Source organism: Capricornis sumatraensis, chromosome 2 (assembly GCF_032405125.1).
Source record: "Capricornis sumatraensis isolate serow.1 chromosome 2, serow.2, whole genome shotgun sequence".
In the NCBI taxonomy this organism is placed as follows: Eukaryota; Metazoa; Chordata; class Mammalia; order Artiodactyla; family Bovidae; genus Capricornis; species Capricornis sumatraensis.
The window spans coordinates 212,779,796-212,798,004 of NC_091070.1; the positions used below are offsets into that span (position 1 = coordinate 212,779,796).

Genomic DNA, 18,209 nt, shown 5'->3' on the forward strand with positions numbered 1-18,209 from the left:
CTTTCCAGACTAGACTCAGGAGTGAGGTCTGGGGACTGCTGTGTAGAGTTAAGGAGATGGAAACAGGAGGCTCCATAATAAGAAACGAGATGCACAAAATCTAGCCTCCCTCACTCTTGTCCCCATTTCTAGTGACCCCCAGTGGGCAGAGCAGTCTAGATGGAAGCTGAGAGCATAACTGCCGGACACCGCTTCCTATTCCTTCCTGCAAGTCTGTCTTCGGAGTATGACTTGCCCTGACTGGAAACCACTGGAAAGAAGGGGCTGAGCCCTGTGTGACCACCTGCCTCTTCTCTCCATGCAGGCTCCACTTCCTGGTGTTCGACACGGAGGAGGTCCACGACGTTCTGCGCATCTGGGATGGGCCGGTGGAGAGTGGGGTCCTGCTAAAGGAGCTCAGTGGCCCGGCCCTGCCCAAGGACCTGCACAGCACCTTCAACTCCGTCGTTCTGCAGTTCAGCACCGACTTCTTCACCAGCAAGCAGGGTTTTGCCATTCAGTTCTCAGGTCTGTGCCCGCCTTCCACCACCTGCCTCCATCAGTCCTGCCTCGACTTCCCATCCCCCTCCCTCATCTCTCCGCTCGGGTAAAGATGTTTGTTGAGCATCTGCTCCGTGCCTGGTTTATGGGCATTGCTGGTACTAACATCCATGCCGAGCTTACTCTAAAGGGAAGACAGGCAAGCCGAATAGACACTGACATGCCAATGGACGAGTATGTGGAGAGAGAAGTTTGAACTACAGTGGTCACCTTGGAACATCAAGGAAGTTGTTCCAGGAAAGACGATGCTCAAGCTCTGGCCCAAATGATGAGTAAAAGTTACGGAAGAATAGACAGTATTTCAAGGAGAGTGTGGTCAGTTATGACGTGGGTGTAGAGTTGCCGTGGAGTTGGACTTGCAGGATTCCTGGGTCCTTATCAGATGAGTAAGAGAGAAAAGGGCATCTTGGGTGTGAAGGGCATGTGAAGAGGAGCAGAGGCAGGATCGTGGGCTCCAGATGTCAAGGGTTGTCCTTGGCTGAAACCTGGAGTGTGTGGAGGGAGGCAGGGCAGGAACAAGCTGACTGGCTGGGGCACAGTCACGGAAGAATTGACCTGACACACCACACTCTCTGATTCTTAGTTTAGCGCAGGTCTCAGTGCGGACTGGGAGCCAAATACGAGTAATCTAAATTCAATTACTTATGTACTGCGGCAGCCAAGGATGGAGGAGCGTCACAGAGAGCTACCAAAACTGGGCAGTGCTCAGACATCCGAGTCCGATAAGAGCTCGCGTCTGTGCTGATCCTGCCTCTCCTGCGATGCATCATCTCGTATCCTCTGAAGCGCCTCTTCCATCACTCACCTGCCTGCACGGGTGGCTCCGCCTCTGTCTACGCTTATGTTTAGTATACAGCAGCTGTCTCATTACCATCTCCTTACTCCACGTGGGTGTGAGGGGGTGATTTCCATGGTGATGGCCAGAGCAAGGCTGTGTGGCACCTGGGCCGTGGCTTTGCCTCCACTTTCTCACCTGGTAGATAGATCAGCTAAGGGTGGTTGGGTATATCTCTAGCACCAGTAAGACTGTAATGGCATTACAGAGCCTACTTCCAGCTCTTTTAGGCATCTGTCTTCCCCACGAAGACCAGCATTTAGCAGTGTGGGGTGGGGGGCTGGCACACATGAGGGTCTCCAGGACCATGTTTCTATGTACTCAGTAATTTGCCCACTTAACATTCACGCCGGCTGCCAGCCTCATGAGAAATAGCTCCTTGTGGGATTCATTGGGAGTCTTCTTACTGGAAAGCCAGCACCCACTTATCCAGGGAGAGGAGGGCCCCTGGTGATCACCCAGTAACACCAAACTGACCTAAGATTAGAGTCCCACTGTGGGGCCACAAGAGTCATTTTAGATAAGCATTTCCCGACATCTGTCCCCATGAGGTCCATGGACAGTTCATTGGTATTGCAGAAAAAGGAAGTCTGCCTGATCAAATTATGTCAGGAAGGTGCTTAGGTTGAGGCAGACCTAAAGAGATTATCTGTAATTTGGAGCCTCCGAGAACATCTGTTCTGCTAATGCAGATGAACTCGGAAGGTGTCGGGCAGGCCACAGTTCTCACACATATTTAATCGTGCGTGACTTTTTCTAAGGCTATCTCAAAAGACTAGCATTTCATGAAACAAACTTTTGGAGATTGCTGGCATACGCCATAGAAAGCTCTCCCAGCAGTACGGCAAGTGGAATGCTAAAGAGACAGCTCAGTCCATTCACTGGGGAAAGGAGAATTAGGAATAATTAAGCCAGATATGTATTTTCTCTGTGTTGAAGCTGATGGGTATGGTTTTGCAAAAGGCCCATCACTGTACTGGCAGATTTCCCCCACGGATTTGCAATATCTGACCTCCAGCGTGTCTTCAGGCTTGCCACGTGGGCTGGAGTCCCTGGGCGCCGTGAGCCATGCCTTCACCCAGCAGCTCCAGCTACTTTCTCACGCACTGCTCAGCTCATAGACGCTCTCTTCCTCCTTCATGGTTCATCTCAGATGCCACTTCTTCCTAAGCTCCCCATTCAGAATAGATTGCTGTCACTACCGGACCCCCAGCACTTCTGTTTCTTCAGCACATTGCCAATTCTAGGCACTCAGCCTTGCTGGGGACCTGGCCACCTACTTGCCAGCCCACAGGAAGCTCTTAGGGGGTGGGGGCCGCCTTGTGCCCCTCATCAGACTCCTGCAGCAGGAGCCCACTCACTACTCAATGGACCACTGGGTACATGAAGACATGAACAAATGGATGGTTTTCCTTTAACACAGGGTTTCCCTAGGCAAGTCACCCTGAGTATCACTTAGGTCCACAAAGAGAGGAGTGGGCAGAACTACCTGGTCTAGGCTCCAGCAAGGCCATGCCAACCTGGCCTGGCGTGCTGGTATACCCGAGGTTTGGGAAAGGTCACCTTCCCTGTTGCTGTCATCACTTAGCAAATACCAGCACTGCTCTAGGGAAGAGGGAACGGCTAACCCCACGTTAACGTTATCGTGTGTGTTTGACAGGGGATTGTACAGAAATGCCAGGGATGATTAGTGCAGGCTTGGCTTTATTGAGTAAACACGACTGTGTAACATCTAACATCCTGTCTGCACCACATGGATCCAGCCTCTCCCTGGGGGCTTTGCTGAGCAGCTCACATTCAGGAGCATTAAAGGGAGAAAGTGAAAATGAAGAAAAGCTGAGAGGGAGCCCTGAAGGAGAGGCACGCATAATCATGGCCATCTATAGAGCCAGCACCACCCTAAACTCTCTGCGACATTATCTCTTATAATTTTCACAAAACCCATAAAGCACGGGCATCATTATTAATCCATGTTGTTGCAGATGTGGGCTGTACCAGAGAGGTTTCTCACACAAGGTCATCTAGAGTTAATAAGTAGAAGAGCCTGGGTCAAATTCCCTGTGTCTGATTCCGAAACCTAGGCCCTTAATCATCGCACTCCATTGCCTCCCCTGAATGGTCAGAACAGTGAGCTATTTTTCTTCCAGAGAATCATTTACATGTATATGTTGTAAAGCTGGAGTTGAAAGCTAAGTCTGTTTTTAATTGGGAAGGGAGAAGATTGGTTCTTGTTTGGCTTTATAAATAAATTCAGTAAGTGTCTGATGGTGATGGTTTGTTCATTTATTTATTCACCCAAGAAATATTTACTGAACACCACTGTGTGCCGGGTACCACTCTAGGCCCTGGAGATACAGCTGGAAGCAAAACAGCCAAGGTCTCTGTTCCCATCGTAATGCACAATGAGCTACAATAAAGAGGAAAACATGTGAACTAGCAAGATGATTACAGGTTGTGCTATGAAGGGAACACAGCATGGTAATATGACAAATTTGATGGAAAGGGGTTAAAGGGTAAGCCCAGAAGAAGGTGATCAAAGAAGCCTGTCTGAGGAGAGGATGTTGGAGCTGAAAACTGAATGACAAGACAGAGCTGGCATAGAAAGATCTATGGCAAGAGCGTTCCAGGCAGAAGAGGCCGCAGGTGCAAAGGCCCTGGGGGCAGGGATGTCAGGGAGAGAGAGCACTGAGCTGGCTGTGCTGGAGGGAGATTTTACAAATGTGGCTGAAACACAGCGATAGCAGATCGTTGAGGGTGTTAATGATTAAAGCTGGATCAAAGCAAAGGACAGGTTTTAATATGTGCTTTTGAAAGAGGAGACTTTAAGGTACCATAAACCAGGAGTCGGTAAGCTTTTTCTGTATAAGTCCAGGTGGTACATGTTTCAGGCTTTGTGGACCACGTGATCTCTGTCATAACAACTCAACTCTGGCATCAGAGCATGAAACCACCCATAAACAGCATGTTTACAAGTGAGCACCCCTGTGTTTCAGTAAAACTGTTTGCAAGAACAGGCACGCAGCCAGATTTGGCTGTGGGCCTCAGTTTTTTGTGTACTGTCTTAGATACTCCAACTCCAGCACCTGCCCATGCAATCCTAGATCTTATAATTGATGATATCAGTGTGTACAGTTGCCCTGGGCTTTTGCACCAAGTGACAGAAGCGAGTGGATACATATCCCAGGAGATCTGGAGGATGTAGAAAGCATAAACTCTCTCTAAGGCTCCTGGTTTGCTTAACAATTAATGTGGGAACTACCCTGGTGACCCAGTGGTTAGTTCAGACTTTGCCTACCAATACAGGGGGTGTGGGTTTGAACCCTGATCCAGGAGCTAAAACCCCACATGCCTCATGGCCGAAAAGCATAAAACAGAAGCGGCATTGCGAAAAATTCAATAAAGTCTTTAAAAAATGGTCCACATTTTTAAAATCTTCTTTTAAAAAAGAACTACTGTGAATTTTACGTTTTATTCCATAATAAATTTGTTTGTTTTCATGTAAAAGTTATTTTTCCCAGAATTTCTGAGAAAAAATGACCCTCCAAGCCAATGACTGTATTGATCCTGCGTGCCCCAGAGTCTCCCGTTCCCAGGGCCTGCCGAGCACAGTCTATGCACCGGGACACAAGCGGGGACCCTGGAGGAGCAGGGGCTGATGCAGCTGCCCCAGAACCCTCTCTCTGGGCTTCCTCTCATACCCTTTCCTTTGGTGTGTTTTCTCACCTGCATTTTGTCCATTTATTCCTTCGGTCATGCTTTTATTCATTTGTTCCTCCTTTCCATCATTTATTTGATGTCTGCTTTTAAAATAAACGGGCTTCTCTATATTATGCTGTCTGATATTAGGCTACAAATATCTCCCAAATTCCTAGGTCTATTGAATTTTTAAAACATTCCAGCTAGTAATGTTTATTTTGAACTCTACCATGCCACTTGCTGTAAACACCAGATTTCTCTCTGTTTCAGTCTGATGAGTGGTGGGTTGGTTGCCATGCAAGGGAGAATATGACCTTCGTCTGACCTTAGTAACTCCAGCATCTTCTCAACCACGACTCAGCGTGCAGGCAGGCCAACTCCCAAACTCGCTTGCAGCCCTTTCTGATTGCATATTAGAGTTTATTCTTAATTACCTTGTCACTCCCTCATACGGACCATGTTAGTGACATTTTGCAGAATTGGAAAGCTCCCGGTAACAAGGCTTGTGTCGTTAAATCAAATTGAACTCAGTTCTACTGCCGTAGCAGGGCAGTCATGCTTAACTCGTAGTGTAGTGTCTCATGACAGACGGACGATAGTGATGGTGAAGTTACGGGTAGAACAGGTGACGGGCAGGAGCAGTGGTGGTGGTGGCAGGAACGGGCGTGAGAACAGAGGTGGTGGCATTGCTGCTGCAGCTGCTGATATTGGCGGGAGACGATGGAAATTCTGGCAGAGACCTTGGCAATAGAAATGTGGCATCAGTGAGCATGGGGAGCTGGGAGCCTCGCTGTCTGGCAGACACCTAGGCAACTTTCTCCTCTGTTTTCTTCTCCCAGTGTCCACAGCAACATCCTGCAATGACCCTGGGGTCCCCCAGAATGGGAGCCGCAGCGGCGACAGTTGGGAAGCCGGCGACTCCACGGTGTTCCAGTGTGACCCCGGCTACGCGCTGCAGGGAAGCGCAGAGATCAGCTGCGTGAAGATCGAGAACAGATTCTTCTGGCAGCCCAGCCCACCGACCTGCATCGGTAGGGAGCAACTGCAGTGTGACCCCCGCTCTCTGGTCCCACCACTTGTATCCTCCAGGTCTCCCAGCCCCTTAAGTGGCAGCTGCATTTGGAGTCTGTCCAGGAGAGTCAGAATAGCTGAAAGTTGCAGAAGCCTCCACATTTACTCTGCTTTGCCTGCATATGTACAGACACACACACACACACACACACACACACACACTCACAGTCATACACTCACACCCTGTGTCTGTGCGTGTGCTGTGTGTGCTAAGTCACTTCAGTCGTATCTAACTCCTTGTGACCTTATGGACTGCAGCCTGCCAGGCTCCTCTGCCCATGGCATTCTCCAGGCAAGAATGCTGGAATGGGTTGCCGTGCCCTCCTCCAGGGGATCTTCACCACCCAGGGATCAAACTTTACGTCTCTTGCATTTGCAGGTGGGTTCTTTACCACTAGCACCACGTGGGAAGCCTCACTCACACTCTACACACTACAAATTCTTTCCACTTCAAAATGGTCCCCAAATTTTCTGTTTGTCCCTTTTCTCCTGGCCCAATCCATATAGACTGGGAGGAGGACCATGGGTCACCTTGGGTAACAAGGGTCCCCAGGTTCTGAAATGACCCTTCTATTACCTGAAGCACTGGGAGGGCACTCACAGGCCTGGATGTAAAGGGAAGACCTTTGCTCTTCTTCACAAGGAAATGATTGCTTACCTGGCTTTTGGCTCTCCAGCTCTGTCCTTAACCCTTAGACTTCCTTACTCGACAGATGAAGAGGTGGAGGGTCTGCAGTGTGTCCAAGGTCACGTAGCTCGTGCAGGTTGGGGCCTGAGTAATCAGTCCTGCTCTCTGGCTCCTGAAGGCTGGGAGGAGGAAGGAACTTGAAAGGAGAGGAGGACAGGAAAGAAAGAGAAATCGATAGAAACAGACATTCCAGGGCCACATGGCTCTTTTCCTCAGGCAAAACGCAGAGTGTAGCTCTGTACTGTGTCGCCAATGGACGGTAGATGAGACCAGGAGTCCCGGGCTCCTTCCTGCATGCAGCCCCACACTGGACGTCTCCTCACTAACCCCACTTAGCTCTCCCTGCAGCTCTCTGTAGTGAGCCCCATCCCGTCATCTTACAGTAGAGGAAACTGAAACTTTTAGAACTTTGAATATCTTGTCTCAAATCAGAGCCAGGATATGGCAGTGCCAAGAGTCACCCCCACATCAGCCTGAACGCGACGCCTTTCACGCTGCTGACGCCCACCCCAGAGTGGTTTCCAGGGACTTCCTGAGATGCTCCCCAGCAGTGCCCACCCCAGTGATGCCCAGCCCCCTCTTTGCATGCAGCCTCAGTGGGAAGTGCTGTCCAGGCAGCTGAGGACTGGCCTTTGCCGGCCGTGCCCTGCGGCCTGGCGTTGATGGCGAGCGCTGGGTGCTGACCCTCGGTGGCAGCGAGGACTCACATGGGTGTGTGTGGCAGGAGCTCAGTGCAAGTGCCGTGGACAGGAAGGCGAGGCCTGGGTTTCAGAGCCCGCTCGCTTGTCAACCGCAGCTGCGATCCACCGAGAGAGAGCAGAGGATATTGAAGAAGACAGGTCAGGGGGCTTCGGGGCTTTGCTGTTTACTAGTTCAGTGGCTGCGGGGAGATTGCTTCAACTCTCTGACCCTCGGTCTCCTCATCTGTCAAGTGAAGGTAAACACACTTCCCTCGTGGCGTCGTGGGTGAGGCAGCACTAACCCTGACCTCAAGAAATAGTCACTTCTCTCCTTCTGTCCTTTCTTCCTCCTTCTTCCTTCCGCTCTCCTTCCTTCCCTTCTTTGTTCCCTTCTTTCACGTTTTTTGGACTCCCTTCCCTTTCCCCAACCAGACTTCCATCCGGTGGAGGGAATTCTAATGAGGCGAGGGGGATGAGGGGGTCAGACGAACTCTAAGGCGCCGTCCAAATTCAGCCTTGTCTCAGGCTGGGATTCCTTCAGTTTGTCTTTCGGAAAAGCAGGTCCTGACACAAGGCTGCCCCGGCTGGAGCAGGGGGAGGCCCCGAGCTGAGCCGGCGAGAGCAGTGCATGTGTAGCCGGCAGGGCAGAGAGGTTAATTTGGCTTTCATTACCCATTCTCCTCTGCTTGGCGTGGGGAAATGTTCCTCGCAACTAAATGAGCGTCTGCCTCTTCTGGAAACGACAAGCCCCTCCTCATTTCCAGCTCCCTTGGCCGTCTGCCAGGACGGGTCTGGCTGGCCTTCATGCCCTTCCATGATAGGGAGGAAGCAAAGGAAGGTAACAAGCATTTGAGAGCATCCTCCCCACCATAGGCGCTGGGCTGGATGTGGCTGCTGCTGCTGCTGCTGCTAAGTCACTTAAGTCGTGTCCGACTCTGTGCGACCCCATAGACAGCAGCCCACCAGGCTCCCCCGTCCCTAGGATTCTCCAGGCAAGAACACTGGAGTGGGTTGCCATTTCCTTCTCCAATGCATGAAAGTGAAAAGTGAAAGCGAAGTCGCTCAGTCATGTCCAACTCTTCGCGATCCCATGGACCACAGCCCACCAGGCTCCTCCATCCATGGGATTTTCCAGGCAAAAGTACTGGAGTGGGGTGCCATCACCTTCTCTGTGGATGTGGCTACATTTTCATGAATGAAATCACTGTGCAGTGAGTTTAGAGCTTGGGTTCTGGATTCCAGCTGCCTGGTTCAAGTCAGCTTCATGAGGACAGGCTGTGTGGCCTTAGACATATCATACCATCTCCCTATGCCTCAGTTTCCTGCCCTGTAAAGCAGGGGATATAATAGTACCCAGCTCCTGGGGTTGTTTGGAGAATTGAATAAGCTAATGCTATAAAGCGCTTAGAGCCATGCCTGGTTCATAGTAAACACTATGTATGTCAGAGGCCTTTATAGACATTATTCTTTAAATTTTATTTTATAGATAAGAAAACAGGGGCTCGGGGAGGTGGGATAGCTTTGCCCAAAGTCACAACTAGGAGGAGGCCAGGTCAAAATTTGAACCTAGGACTGTATAATGTCAAGATCAATGGTCTTTTCCACAGCTCTCACCCCTCGATACAGCTGGCCCACTTTTCAGCCACCTGGAGTGACCAGTGCCTGTCTCCCCGACTCATACCTGGCCATGGTGGTTCGCAAGATCAAGCCTGGATCTGAGGGCAGAGCCTGTCTTCTGTCTCTAACTCATAGTGGGAAGTGGACAGGGCCAGAGCGAGGCCATGCCCAGGGTTGGAAGGGAGACCTGGCTCCTGGGTCCAGCTTGGCATCCCAAGCCCAGCCCTGAGTGCCAACTCGACAGGATGGGGTGCCCCTGGCTTGTCACCAAGGCTTCATTTAGTCTCCAGCAGCTCAGCTGTCCTCCTGGCCAATACCTGGGCCTAGAAGGGGAAGGCGGAGAAGGCAATGGCAACCCACTCCAGTACTCTTGCCTGGCAAATCCCATGGATGGAAGAGCCTGGTAGGCTGCAGTCCATGGGGTCGCTAGGAGTCAGACACGACTGAGCAACTTCACTTTCACTTTTCACTTTCATGCATTGGAGAAGGAAATGGCAACCCACTCCAGCGTTTTTGCCTAGAGAATCCCAGGGACGGGGGAGCCTGGTGGGCTGCCGTCTCTGGGGTCGCACAGAGTCGGACACGACTGAAGTGACTTAGCAGCAGCAGCAACAGCAGCAGAAGGGGAAGGGGGACTTTGTGCCCCTCAACCAGCCCCACCCGAGCGGCAGGACCTGACCACCCTGCGGGTGCGGCATCCCAGGAGTCCAGCCACAGCCTTGAGAACAACTGGCCAAGAGTGACAAGGCCCACGCCGGGGTCCTGGGTGGGAAGCAGATGCCTGACTGCCTGATGTTGGGGGGCCATCACGCAGGGAGCTGGGGCAGAGCAGGGCCTCAAACCCAAATAGACTGAGAGCATTTGGGGGGTTGGTGGAAAAATAGGGGGAGCAGTTTTGAAATACACAGATTCACCCCATCTGTGCAAACTTATGGGAAGGAACCTCTGGGCTGTGAAGGACGGCGGAGCCTGGTAGCCCTTGCCCGAGCGGAGGGAGCACTGGGAAGATGCCCCAGGAGCTGGGACCACTGCCCCGAGCAGCGTTTTCTGCTCTTCCTGGCAGTACCACTGTGTTTCCTAGGCCGGTCTGGGCAGGGCCACGCTCAGTGGACAGGACAGTGTGGTCTTGCTTTGTTAAGTTCAAGGTTTCACCCTGATCAGACAGGCCTCCAGTCTGCCCCATCCACCGAACCATCTTGTCTGAAGAAGGATCAGTGGAGAAGAAGTGAGTGAGATGCAAGACAGACTCAACTCAAGGGACCATCCTCACTCCCAGAAGTTCTTCTCCTGGGTACCCTGCCCTCGCCGGCCTGCAGGCAGGGACAGCGGCCCCCGTTCCCACTGCCGCCAGTGGCTCCGAGGTAGCACAAGAGCACGGGGGCACTGATGGGCTTGGGGGCCAGACACATGTGGGTCTGAGTCTCAGAGTGACTCTGGGCAAGTTCCTTAACCTCTCTGAGCCCCAGTTTCCTCTTTTCTGAGTCAGGAAGGGTAATCCATAGCTTACCGAGTTGTTATGAGATAGAAATGAGAGATGGATCTAAAATGCTGTATGTCATGGGTGACCTTTAACAGGTGTCCACTGGAGTGTGTCTGGCACTCAAGTTGGGACTTGAGAAATACTTCCCACAAGAAAAAGCCCGCACTACTCATGACCCCTCAGGTTTTATGTTCAGCCACATTAGGACTTTAATGGCCTCATCTGAAGACCTACCATTTTTTAAAGAGACCCTGTTGGGGATTGATCCAGCCCTTTAGGCTCACCCCTCTTAAAAGCTACAAAGCTTAGTTCTGGGACAAGCAAATGGCTGCTCTGAAGTCCAGTCGTGGATGTACCCTCAGTTCCCACCTCCACATCCTGCCCTGGCCCTTCTGCAGGCTCACTGCTTGCCTACTCTACCGCCAACCTTGTGGTACCCTGAGGTTTTCAGACCAAGCCATGTCTGCAGTCTCAGCCGTCTTTTCCTGTTAACATCCCCATACAACCTCCCAACCTTCACTGTATCAGACCCTCATGCTACGGTCCAATAACCCAGCCCTTTGGGGGAGAACCAGATTCAGGATCTGGGACTTGCCCCCCGCAAGGGCTCCAGATGAGCAGCTTGCTATATTCCCGGCCACCTTCCCACCCCCCACCCCCCCCGCCACCGCCACCTGCTGGAAAGGCCTGTCATCTCAGGGGAGGGGGACCACAGTGGACTAATTGGGGATTTGTAATATTTCCATACAACAGAGGAGCACATGCTCCCTTGGACAAAGGCCGCTGAGAAAATGGGAAGGTATCTGCAGCCCCACGCAGGTGCCAAGAGCGCCGGCAGCATAGGCGCCCAGGCACCCTTGGCAGACACACATGGTTGTTTTCTGCTCCTCCTGACACCAAGTGCACTGGGATTAGTGGTAAATAACCCATAAAGCTCAACCAGAAGTGGGATCTGCCGCCTTGAAAGGAGACCGAGTATTTCATATGTCTGAAAGCCTAGTAATGGCTTCATACATGGACGAGGTCCAGTATGCCACGTGCTTGCACAGACATCTCCCGAATCTTTACAACCGCTCCATGAAAGAGGTGTTACCTCTGCAAAAGAGGAGGGACACTGAGGTCTAGAGAGGTTAGATAAACTCCCTGAGGTCACACAGCCAGGAAGTGGCAGAGCCAAGTATTTTGATGTTGTTGTTTAATAGCTTAGCGAGGTGAAATCCCTATAACATAAAATTAACCATTAAAAAAGGACATCTCGGTGGCGTTTAGTGCTCTGACAATGTTGTGTGAGCCCTTCCTTTCTCCAGTTCCGAACGGCTCCATCACTTTAACGTGAGACCTCACCCCCATGGCACGCCACCCTCCCCTGAGCCCCCGGAACCAAGTTCTAACAGGCCGATCAGACGCAGTCCCTCCTCTTCCAGCGCTGGTGGAAAGGTGACCAGGTGCCAGGGACAGCCTCACCCTTGTCTTCCTCTCTCCTCAGCTCCCTGCGGGGGAGACCTGACAGGACCATCAGGAGTCATCCTATCACCAAATTACCCAGAGCCCTACCCGCCGGGCAAGGAGTGTGACTGGAAGGTGACCGTCTCGCCAGACTATGTCATCGCCCTGGTATTTAACATGTATGTACCTTTCCCCTGGGTGGGAGACGGAGGGCTCAGCGTAGGTCGGGGTGCAGACCTGGGTCCAGGTGAGCGTACATCGGGCCTCTGTGAGCAGGACTCCATTCCAGGGGAGGTGAAGGGGTCCAGAAGAGGAGAGACACCAGCATTTCCTGAACATCTCCTGTGTGCCCGGCACTGTGCGCTGTGGCTTCATACCTAGTATTCTCATATACAATCCTTGTGCTCAGCCACTCAGTCGTGTCTGACTCTGCAACCCTTAGGACTGCAGTCCGCCAGGCTCCTATGTCCATGGGATTTCCCAGGCAAGAATACTGGAGGGGGTTACCATTTCCTCCTCCAGGGGATCTTCCCAACCCAGGGATCGAATCCACGTCTCCTGCATTACAGGCAGATTCTTTACCACTGAGCCAGCTGGGAAGCCCTATTTAATCCTTATGATAATTTATAAAGTAGCTATTATTCTTGATTTCTCTCTCTCTTTTTTTTTAAACCTCTGAAGATGCCAAGATTCAGAAATGGGTCGTTTTGCCCCTGCTCTTCTGAATTCTCCCCCTCTGCTCTCACCAGCTTCTCCTACCACCCTCTCCAGTTTAGGAACAGCCCAGGAATCTCTTAGTCACTCCCCCACCAAGCTCCAACACTATCTCCTTGATTTCTTTTAGAAGCAAACTCTTCACAAGAATTGTCTCTGCTTTCCTCTCCTTTCCTCACCTCTTGTTCACTCTCAAATCACTGACATCTGGTTTCTGACTCCCTGCTTCCACTGGCAACTCCTCTGCACTCCTGGCTGCCAAACCAAGCTGCACTTTCCACACTTGTCCAACCACATCTCTTTATCACTCCCTGCATCCTTCTCCTGCTTTTGCCCTTGGCTTTATGGACTTACCCCTCTGGCTCTCTAGCTTCTTCTGCGAGTTTCTGGATTATTTCTCATGCCCCTCGCCCTGGGCCAGGCTCTGTCACAGGCCCCTCTGTCTGCCTGCCACACCTCCTCCCTGGAAAAGCTCGTCCACTCCAACACTTCAGTCACCTCTTGTAAACTGGAGACTCCAGTCTGCCGTCCACGCAGACGCTCTTGTGGGCTGCGGGCTCCATAGCCAACTATTGGAGGGTCTCTGTCTGATACCTGCAGGCTTCGTGATCACAACACATACAGAACTAAGCCCCTTGCTTCTCCCCCAGCTGATCTCTATTCTGAAAATTGGGGGCGACCACACTGTCCATTTTCACTGCTTCTTCTGTTAGTGGCCAAGGCATAGAGCCTCAGCTGTGTTAACCTTAGCTTTCCCCTCTTCTCTATCCTCCCAGCTACTGTCTTGGTTGATGCCCTTACTGCTTCCTGTCTAGATTACTGCCACAGGCTCCTAACTGGTTCCTCTGCTCCATCTTGCCTTCTGTGCCAGTCTCATCTTTAGCTCGGTGTCGGAGTGATGCTGTCACTGGAAAACACTGAAATATGCACCTCATTTACCATTTTAACACACAATGATATACTACTCAGCAGTAAAAGGAAATAAGCTACTGACACGTGCAGCAACGTGGATAAGTCTCAGAAATATCACACTGAGCGACAGAAGACAGACACACATGAGTACATAATGTATGATTCCACTTAAATGAAGTTTTAGAATCAGCAAAACCAATCTACAGTGATAAAAAGTCAGTTCAGTGGTATCTTCTGGGGGTGGGGAAGATTGATTGAGAAGGCACCCCCCCCCCCCGCCCAGGAACTTTGGGGGATGGTGAAAACCTTGGGTCTTGATAGACACGTGTCAAAACTGAAGGAGTGGTATCCTTAAGAGCTGATCATTTCAGCATGTATAAAGTATACCTCGGTTTAAAAACAAAGAAAGAAACAGATATATCCCTTGTTTTTTAATACTTCAAAGTCTTCCTCTTCTCTGTAAGAGGGAGACATTGTTTTGGCTTTTAATTTGGGGGTGGGGAGGAGTTGTTTGTTTGGGGTTTTTATTTTTGGTCCTGTCTTTTGAGTTTCATTCCAAACCATCTGGCCCCGGCCTGCCTTTCCCCTCAGTTCCTCAACCCGGTCCTAACCCTGAGCTCCAGCCAGACTGAGCTGCTCACAGTTGCCAAGACTGTTTCATACTTCGTGACTTTGCTTCTGCTCATTCCCTCACTGTGACTTCCTTTCTCCTCCTTGTCCAATCACTGAGGATCTTCTAATGCCCCAACACAAACTTCACTCCCATCCTCCCTGATGAGCTTGGTGCTGTGTTCCCACTAGCCTGCACAGACTTTGGACTTTGTTGTCTTCGCGTCCATCACTGCCTTCAAATCCAGAACCATCTTGAAGAAGGGATGGTGTCTGACATGCCTGCATCCTGGGCATCCTGCACAGTGGCCAGCATACTGGGGGTGCTCAGATAAAACCCCATGGTTGCAGAGACACGGGGGCAGATGGAGGGCTTTTGGAAATGAATCCAAACTGACTCACTCCCAAACCCTTCCTCAGTGACCTTTGAAAGAGCAGGTGGAGCAACTGAACTATGGGGGCAAGAAGGCCATACCACCCAGCCATCAGGGGTGACCCTACAGCTGACAGCCACAGGAGGGAGACCAGTGCGTGTGTGACTCCACGTCTAGCCCTCCCAGACCCCCGGTCTCTCTGCCCGCTCTATCCCCACCTATGTCCTAGATAGTAAATGGCCTCCTGTCTCTGCCATGTCTTAAAGGGTAGAAGCACCATTTGGTTCTCAGTCCAGCCAAGTGAAGGATCTAAATATCCCAACCCTGGGCTGTGAACAAGTTGGCATCAGACCGCTGTTCTCCACAAACCCATTTACTTCTGTGGTTTCCATCTTGGCAACTTGGTTGGCACCAGTCGCCTTTGCTGGGTGTATGCCTAAGAGTGGAGGTGCTGCACTGTAGGGCAGGCACAGGTTCTGGTCTAGCAGATACTGCAAGACGGTCTCCCCAAGCGGTTGAACCAATTCACACCCCCGTCGGCAGGAGGTGAGGGTTCCAGCGGCTCCACATTCTTGCCGGTCCTTGGTATTTCCCCTCATTTTCACTCAAGCCATTTCAGTAGGATCAATGACACTCAAGAACTCTAAGGTTCAATTCTAAGCTAAGAAGGTTTGTAAAATGGGTTGTTGTTTTTTTCTGGACCAGGGTCAGGATTGCTTAGAAAGAGACACACCTGGGGGAGCCAGGAATGGGGTGAGCTGAAAACTGGCTGGGGGATGGGGGGAATGAATGAAGCGAGGGCCCTTCATGAGAGCGAGCCCCTTCCTGCCAGTGAATGGCTCCCTGGGTGCCTCTCAGCCCTCAGAAAAGTAGGTGCAGCTTAGGGCAGTGTAAAGAATAATAGAGGCATATAAGAGGCCTGGCTTCTGGGCCTGCTCTGTGGGTTCTGACCCCTCGATGTGTAGAGCTGATAACTGATTTTCCCTTCTGTGCACAGTGTAGTGAATATAGACAGCAACGTTGTGTTATAATCATCAAACTTGCTAATAGGCTAGATCTTAATTATTCCAACCACTAAAGAGAAACGATAATTATATGATATGACAGAGGTGCTAATTATCGCTACAAAGGAAATCATATAACAATATATAAATGTAGTCAATCAGCATGTTGTACCCCTCAAATTTATATGCCATGTCAAATATAGTTCAATTTTTTAAAACACCTATTAAAAAAAAAGAGGGTGTTAGGCTTTTGGCTCCAGCTTTCTGGACCCTGATGCTAGAATCTGGTGGCTCTGTCCAAGCCTTGTCCATCTTCTCTCTCATTGGGAGGTTGGGGTGGGGGGGTGGGGGTGGGGCAGGGTTCATCCTTCCATCCCTGCCAGGAGGTCTCGGGGATTGGGCACCAGGGGGCTGGCGGACTTGCTGTGGGGGAGGGGGGCCCGTCCTTTGGTTGAGCCCGAGGCTGGGTACCAGCCTTTAGGTGACCTCAGCGGGGTGGGGTCGGGATGTGTTTGTTCCCCAGCTTTAACTTGGAGCCTGGCTATGACTTCCTCCATATCTACGATGGACGGGACTCTCTCAGCCCCCTCATAGGAAGCTTCTACGGCTCCCAGCTTCCCGGCCGCATCGAGAGCAGCAGCAACAGTCTCTTCCTTGCCTTCCGCAGCGATGCTTCAGTGAGCAACACCGGCTTTGTCATCGACTACACAGGTAAGGGGCCGGGGGAGGCAGAGACGACGTGGGCAGGGCCAACCACACCTGGCCAGGGATGGGGGAGGCGTAGTGTGGCGAGGAGAAGGTTGGACGGGGTCACGGGGAGCCTGCTGCCACCTGCAGAGCCCCTGCCTCTCTGTGGCCCTGGGGTGGACCCTCACACCCAGCTGCCCCAGGCCCAGGAGGAAAGGGGCCTCACTTTCTTCCTGCACCTGCTTTTGACATCACGACTCCCACTTACTCCCTTTTCTACGAGGGTCAAGTCTGGATCTTCTTCAGTCTCATAACTTCAGCCCAAGCGGTCAGCTGGCATCTTCAAGGCCACGCCCCTGCGTTTGCTGAGGGTTCTGACGTGAGGCTCAGTCTCCCTCTCTACCCCAAAGCCTCCCACCCTCCTGGATAAATGCAGGGCCCACCCGAGTCCTGGGGTCACAGTGCCTGGATCTCTGTCCCAGGGCCGCTCTCTGGCCATCCTCTGGCACCCTGTCATAAACTGGACACTTTCTGACACTTTTTTTCATCTAATTTTTATTTTATATTGGAGTACAGTTGATTTACAGCGCTGTGTTAATATCAGGTGCACAGCAAAGTGATTCAGCCACCCATGTATGTGGGTCCATCCCCTATCAGACTCTCCTCCCATGTAGGTCACTACAGAATGACACCTTTCTATCTCATTTTCTTATCCCTCCAGCTGTCCCATCCTTTTGTTCTCATTCCGCTTTTGGATTAATGAAAGCAAGCTGAAGGGTATGGGGGTCGAGCCAAGGTCAGCAGATTTTTTTTTCTTGAATGGCCAGACAGTAAATAGTTCAGGTTTGTGAGCCATGCAGTCTATATCACAGTTCCTCCGTGCTACTGATGCCACTATAGCACAAAAGCAGCCAAAGATGGAACAGAAAGGAATGGGCAATGGCTGTGTTCGCATAAAAATCTGCTTACGGACACAGGCCTTGGTCCCTGCTCGGGCAAGAGCATTGACGTCAGATCAACCAGGTACAGGGCTCATGTTTACTCCTTAAGGACTCATTGACCAGAGACGCATGAATGTCTTTTGTTACCCCAAGTGTTACTGACTGGAGTGTTTCCATGTTCACCTCTTGTTGTTGTTGTCCTTCTGTTGCTCAGTCGTTTCTGACCCTTTGCGACCCCATGAACTGCAGCCCGCCAGTCTTCCCTGCCCTTCACTGTCTCCCAGAGTTTGCTCAGACTCAAGTCCGCTGAGTTGATGATGCCATCCAGCCATCTCATCCTTTGTCACCCCATTCTCCTCCTGCCCTCAATCCTTCCCGGCATTTACATAGCAAATCACCAGCCACAGGTGTTTGTTTCTGCAAAAATCCCCGGGTCAATAGTGTGTATGGCCTGGAGCAAGTTATTTAACCTCTCCAAAACTCTATTTCTGCATCTACAAATGATGATTCCTACAGCACAGAACCGTCCTTGACGAATCCATGCATGAAATCCCAGGTCTGGGGCCTGGCACCTTGCAAACATTCTGTAATATTCCAGTCGTAGCAGCAGCAGGAGACACATTCCAGGTTCTCGGGTACTTCACTTTCTTCTACTCCGTTATTCTCTTTTTGACCTTTTCTTTCTCTCTAATGATCCCAGGCCCCATTATCCAGATCCTAGCTCCATGTTTTGCTTGATTTGTGAACTTGGTTAGATATTATCTCTCGGAACCCATTTCTCCAGCTATAAAGTGGTGATCATAATAGTTATGTTGCAGAAGGTTAAATTAAAAGAGATTTTATACATATAAATGAAATGTAGGAAGATAGTGCCCAGGATGGACTAAGTACTCTGTAGATACTCTAGAGATGATG

General features: G+C 51.1%; 1 protein-coding gene across 2 annotated transcripts in view; it reads left to right on the forward strand.

Moving 5' to 3' along the window:
* CSMD2 (CUB and Sushi multiple domains 2) overlaps positions 1 to 18,209 on the forward strand; it is a 678,038-nt gene that overhangs the window by 522,242 nt on the left and 137,587 nt on the right. For both annotated transcript variants that reach the window (XM_068966215.1, XM_068966217.1), the window contains exons 26-29: positions 305 to 507; positions 5,911 to 6,102; positions 12,094 to 12,232; positions 16,190 to 16,377. In XM_068966215.1, coding sequence (XP_068822316.1) covers positions 305 to 507; positions 5,911 to 6,102; positions 12,094 to 12,232; positions 16,190 to 16,377 — 722 coding nt within the window. The remainder of the gene's footprint in view (positions 1 to 304; positions 508 to 5,910; positions 6,103 to 12,093; positions 12,233 to 16,189; positions 16,378 to 18,209) is intronic.